The sequence below is a fragment of the Phyllostomus hastatus genome, unplaced genomic scaffold (genome assembly GCF_019186645.2).
Source record: "Phyllostomus hastatus isolate PE091 unplaced genomic scaffold, TTU_PhHast_1.1 phas_scaffold_55, whole genome shotgun sequence".
Lineage (NCBI taxonomy): Eukaryota > Metazoa > Chordata > Mammalia > Chiroptera > Phyllostomidae > Phyllostomus > Phyllostomus hastatus.
This window is the reverse complement of record NW_025334035.1, coordinates 2,189,996-2,206,379: the sequence shown is the minus strand read 5'-3', so window position 1 is coordinate 2,206,379 and position 16,384 is coordinate 2,189,996. Positions and strand designations below refer to the sequence as shown.

Genomic DNA, 16,384 nt, shown 5'->3' with positions numbered 1-16,384 from the left:
TGAGTTTAGTGATGTTGAGAAAAAGGCTACCTGAGGGGAGATGAAGTTTGAGGGTAAAGATACAAAATAAACCAGTCAGAATGGCCATGATAAACAAAGCAACAAACAACAAGTGTTGGAGAGGTTGTGGAGAAAAGGGAACCCTAGTGCACTGTTGGGATTGCAGACTGGTACAACCACTATGGAAAACAGTATGGAATTTTCTGAGAAAACTAAAAATGGATCTGCCTTTTGACCCAGCAATTTCACTGTTAGGATTATATCCTAAGAACCCTGAAACACCAAGCCAAAAGAACCTATGCACCCCAATGTTCATAGCAGCACAATTTATAATAGCCAAGTGCTGGAAGCAACTTAGGTGCCTATCAGTAAGTGAATGGATCAAAATACTATGGTACATTTACACAATGGAATTCTATGCAGCAGAAAGAAAGAAGGAGCTCCTACCATTTGCGACAGCATGGATGGAACTGGAAAGCATTATGCTAAGTGAAATAAGCCAGACGGTCAAAGACAAATACCATATCATCTCATATTTAACAGGAACCTAAACAACAAAACAAGCAAATAAGCAAAATAGAACAAAAGACACTGAAACTGAGAACAGGCTGACAGTGACCAGAGGGGAGAGGAGAGAGAATTTTAGGGGAAAAGTGGAAGGGTTTTTGGGAATATGTGGAAACAGGAGGGAGGTGGGGAGGGCTGAGGGAGTGGGCTGGAATGGGGGTAAAAGGCAGAAAACTGTACTTGAACAATTAAAATAAAAAAAAGTCTGCTAATAGAAACAAAGAAAATAATAAGATAGTGGTAGGTGCTAAATGTGCTTCTTAATATTTGGACTTTGTTCAGGTGGCCATGAAGAGCCAGTAAAAATTCTTGAGGAGGGTAGTCATGTGTCTTTTGCATTGAGAGATATGGAATGAATTAATGAAGGAAGGAAGGACTGAGGCCATGGAGGAAGGAAGGGAAGACTGCCCTGAAGTGGGGAAGTGAACCTGGGAGTCCACTAGAGCATGTGACCTCATTAGTGGTTATCATTTGATGCTTTCAAGTCTGTTCTAAGAACGGCCCTTTCATTACACGCATTTTATTTCATCACAGTCTATGAGGTGGATATGACAGGTCCATTAAACAGATGAGGAAACTGAGTCTTAGCTGAAGACCTTTCATTGTCTCTGGGCCTAAGTAATTGGCAGAGCTGATAAGGAGGTAGGCTGACAATTCATTTTCTGTCCTTTTACTTCCCTGTCTAACAAAAGGCTCCACATGTCTTTCCATTCTTCCCCCCTCCTCCCTGCACTCTGCCCTGCAGGGACCCACATGGCCTTACTGCAGCAGCCTGGGTTGGCAGGTGGGCTTCCTGAGCACTTCACAGAGCAGCTTCACACCAAGGTCACCCAGGTCGTTCTGCTGCAGGTCCAGCTCTGTCAGGCTGGGGCTGTCATTGAGCATGGAAGCCAGGTCCTGGCAGCAGCCAGAGGTGAGGCCACATCTGATCAGCCTGTGGGAGAGATTTGCACGGGTGCATCATCATTCTTCACAAGGCTCTCTCCTCCTGATAACTGGGGTCTGGTTTCCCTTTTAGTACCTGTGGCCCTTTGGGGGTCCTTTGTGACAAAAAGGAAGACAAAGATGTGTCTGGGTTTCGGTAACCTGAGAGATTTTAACTTTCTCCTGCAGATAAGGAGCCACAAAGGAGGCAGGTGGTCACTTTTTCTCACTCCTCTGTGACTCTCACCAACCTTGCTATTCCCCACATCAACTTGGTACCATTATGCAACGTTCCAGTTGCACACTGAGTCTAATCTTTAACTACATCAGCCCTGCCATACACCCACTTAGCTGGCATGGGATGATTTGGTGTGTTTCAACATGAGGGCATCTACCTGCTCCCCACCTCATGACCCCACCCTGCCTAGACGTCATTTTCTCTCTGTCCCATCTTAAAATGTAGTGTCGATGAGGATAAATTACAGTAATTGCTGCAGCTTGCAGGTGGACGCTTTCAGTTTCTGGAAAAGGTGCTGGGCTCTGATATCCAGGAACTTGTTGAAACTCAGGTCCAGCTGGGTCAGGCTCCTGTTGGTGCTCAGCCCACAGGCCAGTTCCTGGCAGACCTCTGGGGTGAAGCCACAGTCACTGAACCTGTGGGATACACACACTGAGAGTCTTGAGTTTATTCACCCATTAATTGTACAGTATGAACACCCATTAACACACATGGCACCTCTCTGGGTCAGGCAGAGGTAACTAAGACCTTGAGACCCCTAGAAATGCACATATACTGGGGCATTGACCTAGAGACAAAGTACAGTAGGTCAGTCCTCAGTCTTTTTGATTAAAAGCCTTCCCTGTTTCCATGTCGTTTGAGTTAAATTCAAGGCCCTTGTCAAAGGCTCTGAATGAGGTAGAAGGCACTAAAAGTGGGGCATGGTTGCTCTTCTCCTGGTTGGATGACAGAGAGATTTGGTGTCCAATCTTTCTTCTGTCAGTTACCATTTGAAGACTGTGTTCAGGTTTCTTCATCGTCAAGTTTGCTGATCTGTAACATGAATTCACCATGCCTACTGCACACAGTGGTTGCCAAGGTCAAAGAAGATAATATATCCCAGGTGTTCAGAACAGGGCTTGAAGGATGCTGCTGCCATAGGACCCAAGCCCCTTGACTTTCTTCTACATCTCCGTCCTGATTTCACGCAGCCCCGCATCTCAGTTTTCATGCAGCCCTTCTCTGTTCCTTCTCTCTCTGAGGGCCAAGGCTCTACCACCCTGTGTCTTTGATTCCACATCCTCTTGCCTCCCTTCTTTCTGGAATCACCTCTTTCCATCTCCAATTTCCTCTCACATTTTATTTTTACCACTTCTTTCTAGTTTGTCCATGTACTACACCCATATTTACATGCTCATAGAAAACAAAACACAGAATCCTTGAGTCTAACATGTTCAACTGATTTCAAGATAAATCCAATCATTGGCTTGGACTTTGTTTGAAGGTCTTAGACAGTCTTACATCCAACGACATAAATCTTTGAGTTCTTTTACTTGAATCAATTTTTCTAATGAAAAAATATTCACATCTGCCTTATCCAGTTAGTATTCTTGTGAACAACTACTTTGTATTACACCACCTCATTGAGTCAGCATGGCTTCAATTCTGGTTTTCATGGTGAAGAGTTGGAGGTGGTGCTGGGCTGTGCACTCACTGGGTTCTAGTCCCAGGCCTCCCATTCTCCTGTGTAAATCTGGGCAAGTCAGTTAACCTCCCCAAGGTTCAGCTTTTATTATGTGGAAAATGGAAATAACTTTCTAGGCTCTGCCATTTACACAGGGTCTTTTTTTTTCTTTTTCAATGGGTCAGAAGATATTCCTTGTGTAGATATAGAATTGATTGATATTGTGAAATTCTAATGCAATATAAGGGGTACATTGTAGATTGGTGTCTTCCCACTTAGGTGTAAAGCTTAAGGTAAAAGCAGGATTTCTGAGACCCTTTTAAAGGTTTTTAATCCTGGACTTAGCTGGTTCTCATTAGAATTGTTTTTTGAAAGGTGGGGTATGGATTTACTACCATCCCCTGCTTGCCCACCTTACCCCACCAGGACCCTTCTTCAGTGAGCAATCCCTTCACTCTCTCCTTTCTCCCAGTCTCTCAGCTCGCTTCCTTTCTCTCTCTCCCCCCCTCTCCCTCTCCCTCTCTCTCTCTTCTTTCACTGTACTTGGGATCTAGCTTAGATTCCATGACATGCCATGGCAACATGGCTGAATGACTTACCTTCTGACCTCCCATCATACTCCTCTGGCCCACCCCCACCTCTGTCCTTCTCCCACTCCCCGACTCTCACTCTCACCTGAGTAACAAGGGCAGGGGCTGCCAGTATGAATCCCACAGTGACTCTCACATGGGCCCCTACAATGCCTGGAAGACAGAAATCTCCCACTCAACAATAGCCATTTCCATATTTTACCTTCCCCAGGTCTCTAACACTGCAACCCTCAAACTCTAACTATAGAACTGAATTCCTACTTCACAAGAAAATGTGAAGCCATTAGATGGAAATCCATCAGCTTCCTACAGTCAAACCTGTGTGTCCAGGGCCCACTTTCTCTCTGCCTGGTCCTCACCTGCCCTTCTGTTAAAGTAGGAAGTGTTCCCCAATTCCTTCAAATCCAGTCTTTCTCCCATGATCTCCCTCTGAGGAAAGGGACGCCATCAATTTGTCCTTCTTCTTGTATTTTTTATCATCCTTATCAACACATATTCAAACTTAGGCCTTTTCCTCATTCAGTGCAAATAAGCACACACACCCCAACCATGCCCACAAACACCTCTCTTCTAACTTCCACATTCCCTTCTGCTGTACTTCTTTTTCTTTCTTCACTACCAAAATCTTTGAAAAATGTGTTTGTATTGGTAGTCTCATTTTTACCTCTGTCTTCACATTTAATCTATCCAATTTGGATTGACTTCATCACCTCACAAAACTGTCTTGCTGAGGACATCCACCACTTCCCTATCACAAATCCAAAGGACAACTTTCAGTCCTTATTGTACTTGACCTCCCAGCAGCAATGGCCCTTGATGACCATATGCTCCATGAAATCCTCTGCTCCCCTGGGTTCTATGACACTACACTGCCTTGGTGTTTTTCCCCCCTCCCTGGCTGCTCCTCCTCAGGCAGTGATGCTGACTTCTCTTGTCTATGCAGCATCTGGAAGGGTGGGTTTCCCAAGGTTTGACATGCGAACTTTTCTTTGCATATGAATTTTGAGATCAGCTTGACCACTTATGCAAATAGGCAGCTGTGATTTTGATATGGATTGAGTTGAATCTATAGATCAGTTTAGAAAGCATGGCTGTCTTAACAGCCAGTCTTAAGCCTTCTAATCCATGAATATGGGAAGTATGACCATTTATTTATTTTGGTTTAATTTCTTCAACTATGTTTTGTAGTTTTCAGTATATGAGTCTTGCTCTTGTTTTTTTAAATTTATTCCCAAGTATTTTATACTTCTTTGTGCTATTGTATATGGTATTGTTTTCTTAACTATAATTTTAGATTTTTTATTGCTAATATGTAGTACAATTTATTTTTTATGTTGAATTTTTATCCTGAGAGCTTGTTAATTAGTTTATTAGTTCTAATATCTATTTTCTGTGGATTCCTTAGGATTTTTAAAATACAGTCATGTAAGGTACAAATAGAGATCATTTTACTTTTTCCTTTATCATATGTAAAACATTTATTTCAATCTCTTGCCTTCTGTCTCTGGATAGAGTCTCCAGTATAATGGTGAATAGACTTGGAAAGAGTGAAGAGTTTGGTCTTGTTCCTGTTCTCAGGGCAAAAGCATTCTTTCTTTCAGCATTAAGTGTAATGTGAGTTGTGGGTTTTTCATAGCTGTTTGTTACCAGGCTGAGATAGTTTCCCTGTATTCCAAGTTTGTTAGGTGTTATTAATGTGAAATAGTGTTTGATTGTGTCAACTGTTTTTTCTAAGTCTTTTGAGATGATCATGAAATTTTTATCAATTATTCTATTAACAGATGTATTGCATTGATCAGTTTTCCTAAGTTAAATCAACTTTGCATTCCTCGTATAAACACCATTTGGTCATGCTTTACCATTCTTTTTATATGGTTTTATTATTTTGTTGAGGATTTTCATAAGAAATTTTGATCTGTAGTTTTTTAATACCCTGTGATGATATTGCTTGTCTTTGTTTGCTTTTTAAAAATACCTTTTGTTATTTATGCTCTTACAGCTGTCCCAATTTTTCCCCTTTGCCCCCCTTGCCACTTACCCACCTATTCCCACAGTCAATCCCCACACCACTGTCCATGGGCTATTCATATGTTCTTTGTCTAATCCCTTCAGCTTCTTTCTCCTAGTCCCCACCTCCCCACTCTCCTCCTATAGCTGTCAATCTGTTCCATGTATCCATGCCTCTGATTCTGTTTTGCTCTTTAGTTGATTTTGTTCATTATATTCCAATGATAAGTGAGATCATATGCTATTTGCCTTTCATTGACTGGCTTATTTCATGTAGCATATTAGTCTCCAGTTCCATCCATGCTGTCACAAAGAGTAAGATTTCCTTCTTTTTCACTGCTGCATAGTATTCTAATTTTGTGTATATATACCACTGCTTTTTTAAAAAGTTTTTTTATTGTTCTTCAGTTACAGTTGTCCCCATTTCCCCCCATTACTCCCCCTGTTCTGCCCACCTTCCCTCTCCTATATTCAATCCTCCCCCTCGTTGTCCTTGTCCATGTGTACCACAGTTATTTTGTCCACTCATCACTGACTAGCACTTCGGTTGTTTCCAGATCTTGGCTATTGTAAATAATGCTGATATGAACATAGCAGTGCATATATTCTTTTGAATTGGTGTTACGGGATTGTTTGCATATATTCCCAGAAGTGGAACTGCTGGATCAAAATGCAGTTTCATTTTTAATTTTTCTGAGGAAACTCCATACTGTTCTCTAGAGTGGTTGCACTGGTCTGCATTCCACCTAGAGTGCACTAAGTTTCCATTTTCTAAACATCCTCGCCAGTACTTGTTGTTTCTTGATATATTAATGATAGCCATTTTGGCAGGTGTGCAGTGATATCTCATTGTGGTTTCATGTCCATGGGTCATATATATAAGTTCTATGTCCATGGGTCATATATATAAGTTCTCTGGCTTCTCCATTTCCCATACTATTCTTAACCTCCCCCTGTCTATTTTGTACCTAACATTTATGTTTCTTATTCCCTGTACCTTTCCCCTCATTGTCCCCACTCCCTGCTGATAACCCTCCATGTGATCTCCATTTCTGTGAATCTGTTCTGTTCTAGTTGTTTGCTTAGTTCATTTTTCTTTTTGTTTTTGTTTTCATTGGTTTGGTTGTTGATAGTTGTGAGTTTGCAGTGATTTTACTGTTCATATTTTTTATCTCCTTTTTCTTAGATAAGTCCTTTTAACATTTCATATAATAAAGGCTGGGTGATGATGAACTCCTTTAACTTGACCTTATCTGGGAAGCACTATATCTGCCATTCCATTCTAAATAATAACTTTTCTGGATAGAGTAATTTTGGATGTAGGTCCTTGCCTTTCATGACTTGGAATACTTCTTTCCAGCCCCTTCTTGCCTGTTAGGTTTCTTGTGAGAAATCAGCTGACAGTCTTATGGGAAATCCTTTGTAGGTAACTATCTCCTTTTCTCTTGCTGATTTTAAGATTCTCCTTCTCTTTAATCCTGGGTAATGTAATTATGATGTGACTTGGTGTGTTCCTTCTTCCTTCTTGGTGTGTTCCTCCTTTGGGACTCTCTGAGCTTCCTGGACTTCCTGGAAGTCTATTTCCTTTGCCAGATTAGAGAAGTTCTCCTTCATTATTTGTTCAAGTAAGTTTTCAATTTCTTGCTCTTCCTCTTCTTCTCTGGCACCCCTATGATTCGGATGTTGAAACATTTAAAGATGTTCTGGAGGTTCCTAAGCCTCTCCTCATGTTTTTGAATTCTTGTGTCCTCATTCTGTTTTGGTTGAATGTTTCTTTCTTCCTTCTGGTCCACATTGATTTGAGTCCTGATTTCTTTCCCATCACTGTTGGTTTCCTGTACATTTTCCTTTATTTCACTTAGCATAGCCTTCATTTTTCCCTCTAATTTGTGACTACATTCAATCAAGTCTGTGAGCATTCTGATTACCAGTGTTTTGAACTGTGCATCTCATAGGTTAGCTATCTCTTTGTTGCTTAGTTGTATTTTTTCTAGAGCTTTGATCTGTTCTTTCATTTGGGTCTTTTTTTTTTTTTTGTCTTGACACACCTGTTATGTAGTAAGGGGCAGAGCCTTTGGTTTTCACCAGGGCAGGGCAACCCATGTCTCTGCGTTGTAGTGCTGTGTATGGGGGAGGGGTCTGAGAGGAAACAGTGACTTCTGCTCCCCCTCTGCCTGTTTTCCGTCACTTCCCTCACTACCCACAAACCAATTGGGCCTTTCTGGTGCTGTTTCCTGGGTGAGTAGGTTTGTTTATGTTCTAGGACCCAGTAGGTCTCTCCAATGAACTCCCCTGTGAGGCTGGGTGTTTCTCCCACTGCTGTCTCAATCCCCACAGGTGTTTTCAGTCAGAGGCTTCAAGGCTTTATTTCATCATACTCTAACCCTGGGTTGTTCAGTCTATGTAGCTCCCCAGTTATTCCACCTGGTTTATCTGCATGTGAATGTGGGACCCCCCAGGTGAAAGCTACCACCTCTCCTGGTCCACCAGCTGCTGCCTTGCCCACCCTGGTCCTCCAGCCGCTGCCTTGTTGAGAGTCCAGTCCACCCAGCTGCCAGTATCTGCCCCTCCTAGTGGTCTGGATGAATGTTTCATCTTTAACTCCTTGGTTGTTGGACTTCCATCCAGTTGAATTTTCTGTCAGTTCTGGTTGTTTTTTGTTTTTTAATTTGTTGTTGTCCTTCTTTTGGTTGTGCAAGGAGGCACAGTGTGTCTACCTATGCCTTCATCTTGGCCGGAGGTCAGAAACCTCCTTTCCTTTCCTTTTTTTCTGCTCCTTTCTTAAGCTTTTTAATTTGATGCAGTCCCTTTTATTTATTTTCCCTTTGTTTCCTTTGTTTCCTTTATTTCCCTAGGAGATATATTGGCGATAATAATCCTTCAAAATAGATCTTTCAAATAATAAGTTTAGTTTTTCAACAAAATTTGGGAAAAATCATGGAGACTTCCTACATATTCCTGCCCCTACATACACAGCCTCCCCCATTACCAACATCGGGCATCAGAGCAGTGCATTTATTGCAGTCAGTGAGCCCCCACTGACACACCATAATCACCAAAGTTCATAGTTTACATCAGGGTTCATTTTTGCTGTTTTATATTCTATGGCTTCTGACAGATGTAAAATGACATGTGTCCACCATTACACTGTCATACAGAATAGTCACTGTGCTGTCTTTCCATCCTTACCATCCCCGAGCCTGGCAATCACAGATCTTTTTACTATCTTCATATGTTTGCCTTTCAAAGAATTTCACATTGTTGGATCATACAGTATGTAGCTTTTCAGATTGTGTTTTTTCACCTAGTGACATATATTTATGTTTTTTCATGTCTTTTTATAGCTTTGTGGCTCATTCCCCCCACCCCCCACCCCCAGAAAATAATATCCTTTTGTATGGATGTACCACAATTTGTTTATCTGCTCCCCTACAGAAGGACACCTTGGCTGTTCTCCAGTTTTGCAATTGTGAGTAAAGGTGCTATAAAAATCCATACACAGGATTTAATGTGGACATAGGCTTTCAACCCACTTGAGTAAATAACAAAAACACAATTGCTGGATAATATGGTAATGATGTGCTTAGTTTTGTAGGAATCTGCAACGAGGCCACATCACTTTGCATTCCCACCTGCAATGTAAGAGAGTTTCTGTTACTTCACACTCTCAGCATTTGGTGTTGTCTCGTTCTATATTTTGGCCATTCTAATGGGTGTTTTACCATTTATCTCCTTTTTAAAATCTAGGAATTGATATCTATACCTGTCCCTCTAAGCACTGATTCAGCAGAACAAAATAAGTATCAGTATGTTGCATTTTTATTTTCATTCATCTCAAAGTTTTAAATTTCTGCTGTGATTTTATCTTGCCTATTGATTATTTAGGCATATGTTGTTTCTTGTCAGTGACTGTGTGGATTTCCTAGATTTCCCTCAGTTATTGATTTCCAAATTCATTATATTATGTACAGAGAATAGAATTTATATGGTTTTAATTCTGTTAAATTGTTGAGGTCTGCTTCATGTGGCATCTTGTTTTTGCATATACCTTTATTTGATACCTGCTTGATAATTCTCCTTCGTTACCTCAAAGGCACTAGGGATAAGTATGCACAAAATCCCACCCCTGACATCCCATCCCCCACCCACTCCTCTTCCACTATTTCCCCTTTCAGTGAAGGTACCGCCATCCCATGTGTTCCTATAGCCTGAACCTAAGGTCATCTTCTATGTCTCCATCTTCCTTTCTCTGTGAATCCAATCTATTACTCATTCTGGTTTATTTTCCTTTATTTTAGATCTCTTCAATCCCTTCACTTCTGTCCCTTTCCATGAACAACACTGTAGTTCACAATATCACACACAGAAACTATTTTAATTTCCCTTAGTTTAAGCTCTCTTCATCTTAATAGGAACAACTGAAATTTCTCTATGAACTGGTTTCCAAACCTCTACTTTTGCTCTCCTCCATTCTGTTTTAATACTGCAGTGTATTTCTCCTTTGAAAATGTACTGATGTGTTGATTATAACTATGTTGCATTAGGAAAAAATGCCCAGATCCCATCGGGGCCTTGCATAGATGGTTTGGCTGCATGATTCCTGTAGCCCCTGTTGCTCCTTCCCTCTCCACTCTGCAACCTCACTGGCCAGCTTTCAATTCCATGACAGCCCTTCCTTCCTCCTGCACAGGGACTTTGAACTTCCTTCCCTCCTACCTCACTTAGGTAAATCCTCTGTAGTCTTCAGACGTTTTTCCATATTCGCTTTCTTAAGGTCATTTTCATGAAAGGCCCTTATCTGGGCTTGTAACTACACATGTGTTTGTGTGGTTAATGGTAATCACTTGCAAGCTCTGTGAAGGTGGAATCCTGTCTGTGTTTGCTCACTGTAGTAGCCATGGCCCCTGGCACAGTGCATGGCCAGAGAGGGGCTCAGTGAATGTTTGTTGAATACAAAGACCACACCCCATTCTGAACTCAACTTCTGTCTTCATCTCCTGTCCATCCCTGTTTCAGAACAGAACTGGGCCAAACTCACCTCAGGGTCTTCAGGTGGCAGTGAGGACATTTCAGGGCCTCACAGAGAGTATGTACTGCAGAGCAGCTCAGGAAGTTTCCACTCAGGTCCAGCTCCTGCAGGCTCCCATCAACATAGAAAATGAAGAAGAAAATCTGCCACCAGGCATCTGTAAATGGGCTCAAGCTGGACCTGAGGGAGAGAGAATCAGAAGAGATGAGACCAGTGTGGGGGGTCTATGTGCACAGCCCTGAATGACACAGTGGGGTTCAGATCCTCTGACTGCCAGGGTGCAGTGAGCAGGGCCACTGTTGGAGCTGGTCAGCTTCCCCAACTGCCCCTCTGCTCCCACCACCCTGGGCTAAGTGCCCCTCTTCCTTGTGGTTACTCATTGGAACGCCTTTGCCATTCTGTACTGCAGTGTTCACTTGGTGCTTCTGTTCCTGTTTCAGTCTGGGAGATTCTTGTGGGCAGGGGCAGACATAGTTCATCCTTTTGATCTGCATTGCCCAGCATAGGACGTGGCACAGAGCTTGGGTAGACAGACAGCCTTCCTCTCTTTAAGTAGATGAGTGGTATTTCTTCCTGTGGCACAGATGTTGTGGAGTCCCAGTTCCCAGGAAAGAAAGCAGTTGGTGGGAGCAGGGAACAGAGTCTGGAAGCAGTGTTTTCAAGACAACATTGTAGGACAGCCTGGTGGCGGCCAGTTTAGGGGTCACAGGGATTGAGCAAAAATGAATATGGACTCATGGACATGGACAGTAGTGTGCGATTTCTGGGGGAATGTCTAAGAGAATTAATTGGTAATGGAAAATACAGTAAAGATAAAATTTAAAAAGGTAATTCTGTAATTGGATGTTGTGTCTGACTACATATGCTGCTGTCCAGCTTCAGTGGAACCCTGCCCTCTCTCAGGATAGTAAGACACAGTGAGGGTGTCCAGGACAGAGATGGCGAAGGGGACTGTCTCAGAAGGGGACATTTGCAGGATGTGGGGAGAGGATGATGGGCCTCGTCTGGGAGTGTAAGTGCAGACTGCCTTGTGTAATTTCCACCAATTTAAATTACACATTTTCACACACTATTTAAGTGATTTTATCTAGTACCAAGGCAGTGACTCAGACTCTGTTTCACGTTGCAAACTGACATCTCTTTTTTCTTGCCAACTGTCTCCACCTTCACAGCCTAATAGCACCTTGACCCCATAAGTCCCCAGTTCCATTCACCCTTCCCTCTCTCAGGTCTGCAGAGCTGAGCAGAGGCGAGGAGCAGAGGCTCTGGAGCCAGCTGTCAGCACGTGAATTCCACTGGTCTGTGCCTCACTCAGTCTCCTCGCTGCCAGAAGGGGACAAGAGGCCCTGCTGCGGAGGGTTCCGTGAGGACGTGAAAGTGCTATAGAGACTTTCACAAATGTCAGTGTGGTTGTAATGTTCACAGCTCTAAGATGTATTCATGCTGCAAAGGGATCAAAAACTTATTATTCCAAAGTTTAATTACTTTTAATATTTATTGTATTTTATTACATTATGTTTTAGCTCTTTTATACCCTCTGCCCCCTCAACAATCTAATTACTTGGTTTTTGAAACATTTATTCAGTTTTGGGGAAAATGAATAATTTTTGAAATTTTTATTTTTTTGAATGCTTGCCAACTTTAATCTTTAATCAGAGACTAAAAGAAAAAATTAAAAATTTTTTTATCAAAAGGCACAGTGCTTAATTACAAAAAAAATACTTGAGCTGTTTATACATTCTGTCTCCTATTGGTCCTTGTTTCCCTCCCACAGCCTTGGGACAATCTCTATCATTTCCTCCTGGACTTCTTGTGTGTTTACAGTGTCCTTGCTATTCTCTCTACCTTGCCCGGCTGACTTAGTGCTTTTAAAATCCCCCTGCCCACAGCAGCTGCAGCCTCTGACTTTCCCATGGGAAACCCTCTAGACTCCAGGTACCACTGTGCACTGCACGCTCTCTTCTTCATCGTGCTGCCCTTGACTCCTCCTGCTACTCACATGGCTTCAGCCTCTGTGCCTGCCCAGGGTACTTCCAAGGCCACCACCACTAGTGACACTTGTACCCAGGTCCTTTAAAGACCAGTTCACCTTTGTAACCATAACAACTAGAAATAACCTAAGTGTCTGACAAGAGATAATGGTCAGATAGGTGTGGCACCTTCCCTATGGAACACCATATGCTCATTTGAATGGCATTGTATCAGGCTACTTCATAGCAGGAGAGGAGAGTCTTTGTATAAAAATAAAGAAATAATGCTGACTGTAAAGTATAATATACAGTATGGTAATGGAACACCTAAGTCCTACATTTCCTCCTTGGAGTCTCTGTTCTTTTGTGCTGCACTTTTGTGATCCCTCCCATCATATGGCCAGCATCCTGCCTCATCTGTGCCTGTCTTATCAGTCTTTTTACTCTACTTTGGTTACTGGATAGATGTCTACCTTCTCTCCCAGATTTGAGTTCCTTGAGTCACATATGTGTTTTATTAATCTGTGATCCACAGGGCCTGCCATAAAATCAGTTCTTAATACACATTTATGAAATGAGTCTACAGGGGAAAGAGTCAAACAAATAAAGGATCAAGCTGCCACCAAGGTGGGGAACCAGATGTGGAAGTTAACGGTGTTGCTGGGCTTGGAGAATGATGGGAGAGAGCCACTTAGTCATACTCAGGTAGGGTTTCAGGGGAGTCACTGGACCAATATGGAATCAGTGCACACAAGTGTTTGTGCAGAGAAAGATAGAGACTTTCTTTGGAGACACACATTCTGAGGTGAAGGTGTAGACCTCATGGCCAATATCATAGTCAACAACCATCAAGGCTGTACTCGAAGCAGCTGAGTGAGCAGTGCCTGGAGGGAAGCATGTCAAGAGGGAGAAGCAGAGGCAGGTGGGCTGGGTGGATGGGAGCTGATATGAGCCTGGGGGTGGACATGCACGAGGAGCAAAGGTGGCCATCATGACAGAGACAGGGGGAGAAGCAGCAGTACAAGGCAGGGCCACAGCAGGCCTCCCAGAAGCATGTAGGGAATGTCACATATTCAGACACTGCTGCACAGGGTCCTATGTAGACAGAGAATCAGAGTCAGATTTGGTTGTTAGAAGTCCCTGGTGACCCCAGTTCTTTAGCCACAGGGGCCAGGCCAGTGAGAGTTCCTCCAGGGCCTGGGACAGAGGAAACAACAGAGGAGCTGGAGGGAGGGGTGAGGGAGCACTCACAGAATGACACCTGAAGGTTTTTGTGCTTGTCTGTGTGGTCCACCCTCATTCAGTTGAAGCCACCTCACAAGCTGGCTGGATTTAATGCAGAAAGAGAATACCAGGAGCTCCATGTCAGTTTGGACACATATCCTCATTTCAGGGACACTGGATATCGCTTTTATCAGAAAACTTTCATTCTGAATCTCATAAAAAGAGTGGAGCAAGTGCCAACAATATGGATGTAGACTCTGCTGTGTGTGGTTGACCTCTTTCTTGGCCAATTGCAGCAGCATGTAATGCCTCTCCTGAGACAGCTGACATTTGAAGATGTTCTCCATCTCTCTCATCCCTTGCTCACTCAAAAGGCCAAATAGGAAACATGTGGTTGGGTCCCCAAACATGTCCTCCATCTTATATCCCTCTGTCAAGTCTCTCATGCTTCTGATGTTTATTAACTCCTCATCTCCTAAAGCACAGAACATTGCTGCAAAGAACTGGAAACACAGGTGAATGAAGCTGTAGCTCAGAGAGGTGGGGTACTTCTGAAGAACACCCATCTTTAAGAGAGTGGAGGTGATGTCCTCATCTAACCCATTTTCTCTGAGGTCCTCAGGGCTGAATAGGGTCTTTCCTTGCCTGGTGCCCTTAGCAGCCAGAGAGCAGAAGTCCCACAGTTTAGTCCTGAGAGACTGAGCTTGGAGAATGTGGAAAAAGTAGTGCAGACAGAGGGCAGTGGTCATCTGGCAGGTCAGTGAGAGTTCTTGCCCCTGATCCATCTGCTGCTTCAGGCAAGTGCAGACCAGCCAGGACACCAAGGGCATGACACACATGGTCAAGAGTGCTGGGTTTGATTCGACTGAGCTGAAGGCTCTAACTGCTTGGCTTTCATCTGTGAAGTATGTGTAGAAATAGCCCCTCCTGGCTGACTCAGAGAATCCCAGGACCTCCACCCAGCGTGGCTGCTTTAAAGAAGGAATGAACTTCCCCAGAGCTGTGATCCGAGCTGTGATGAGCAGGAAAGCCCAAGGAAGTAAGGTTTTCTTCAGCAAACTGCCCAGCAGTGTGTGCACCTCCTGCTGCTGGCTCCAGTGCAGACTGAGCTCAGAACTGTGCTGCTCCAAGTTCCATTTTGGTTCATACAAGTTGTCAAGAATGAAGAGCAGCTTCTTGTGCTGAGACAGGATCTGTCCAATGGGAGCTGCAGGGCCATCCCAGTCTTTTGAGATGAGCTCAGGGAGACTCAGTGTCCTGGACTGGGCCAGGTCTCTGCAGTTGAAGTAGAAGACATACTGGAAGCGGTCCCTGTACAGCCTGCCTTCCTCCCAGGCTCTCCTCACTTGCCTGGCCAGGGTTGACTTCCCGATTCCAGCAACCCCATGCAGTACGACTGTGAGAGCCTCTTCCTGTGTACCTGGGCCTGGGCCAAATATGTCTATGACCTCAATCAAATGTTTTTGATCATTTGTACCCTCATGTTTCTTCATCCAGAGTGGAAAATCATAGCCTCTGGGTTTAGATTTGTGTAGAAGTAGAAGCTGTGTGAATTTTTGTTGGAAATCCTTATTTTTCCATGACTGTGTGGGGCTGGGACTCTCTTTCTTTTGCTTCTGGAATTTTTCTGTGAATTCTGAGTGAGGGAGGGAAAGATAGAACATAAGGGTATAGAATACATTTGTTCATCTGTTTCTCCACTTATTTGTTCAACAACTGTTTCCTGCACCCACATGTTACTCCCTGTGCAGGCTGCTGATACTGGTACCTTCTTGCCAGGTCAGTGGGGGAAACATGGGCTTTAGGGGAGAAGATCCCAGCTCAGATCTCTTGACTTGACCAAATTATTTTCACTGTGTGACATTCCTTCATTCTGGAAATATTAAACAAGGGCTTACACTGCCAGGCTTTGATCCAGAGGCTTGGCATAAAGGGTGAACAAAACAGACACAACTCTCTGCACTCATTAATTCCATGACCTGAGATCTTGCCCCACGGAGCATCTGTTTTTCTACCTGTGAATTATAATGGTCATGGCAGAGTGAAGGGGCTAATGGATGGTATAGTGGATACTATTGGTTCCTGACAGCAGCCTCTCTGCACCCTCCATAGAGGCACATGCCAAGGATATTCCTCTACAAGCACCTGTGGTTGTCTGTCTGAGGGCTCTCTCAGGCAATGAATGTGACAGACCAGAACCCCTGGGGAGTTAATGCTCCAGGTGCAATGCTCAACCAGTGGCAGATGGCAGTTCCTTGGTCCCTAGGAGACACCACTCTGAGGTGTGCTCTACACTGTCTCCTGAAAATGCCCAGTGCATTGAACCTCAGATGCTCACAGGGGTAGGTGCTCTGTAATGCAGGTTTCATTGATTTCTCCTCTCCCTGACTC

General features: G+C 43.5%; 1 protein-coding gene across 1 annotated transcript in view; it reads right to left on the bottom strand.

Moving 5' to 3' along the window:
• The window catches only part of LOC123809492 (NACHT, LRR and PYD domains-containing protein 1-like), a gene marked incomplete at its 5' end in the record, with an annotated part of 45,237 nt that extends 29,622 nt beyond the window's left edge, over nucleotides 1-15,615 (bottom strand). Inside the window, 4 exons of the mRNA XM_045824692.1 lie at nucleotides 1,331-1,501; nucleotides 1,975-2,145; nucleotides 10,809-10,979; nucleotides 14,021-15,615. Coding sequence (XP_045680648.1) covers nucleotides 1,331-1,501; nucleotides 1,975-2,145; nucleotides 10,809-10,979; nucleotides 14,021-15,615 — 2,108 coding nt within the window. The remainder of the gene's footprint in view (nucleotides 1-1,330; nucleotides 1,502-1,974; nucleotides 2,146-10,808; nucleotides 10,980-14,020) is intronic.
• Between the last annotated feature and the right edge of the window lie 769 nt (nucleotides 15,616-16,384).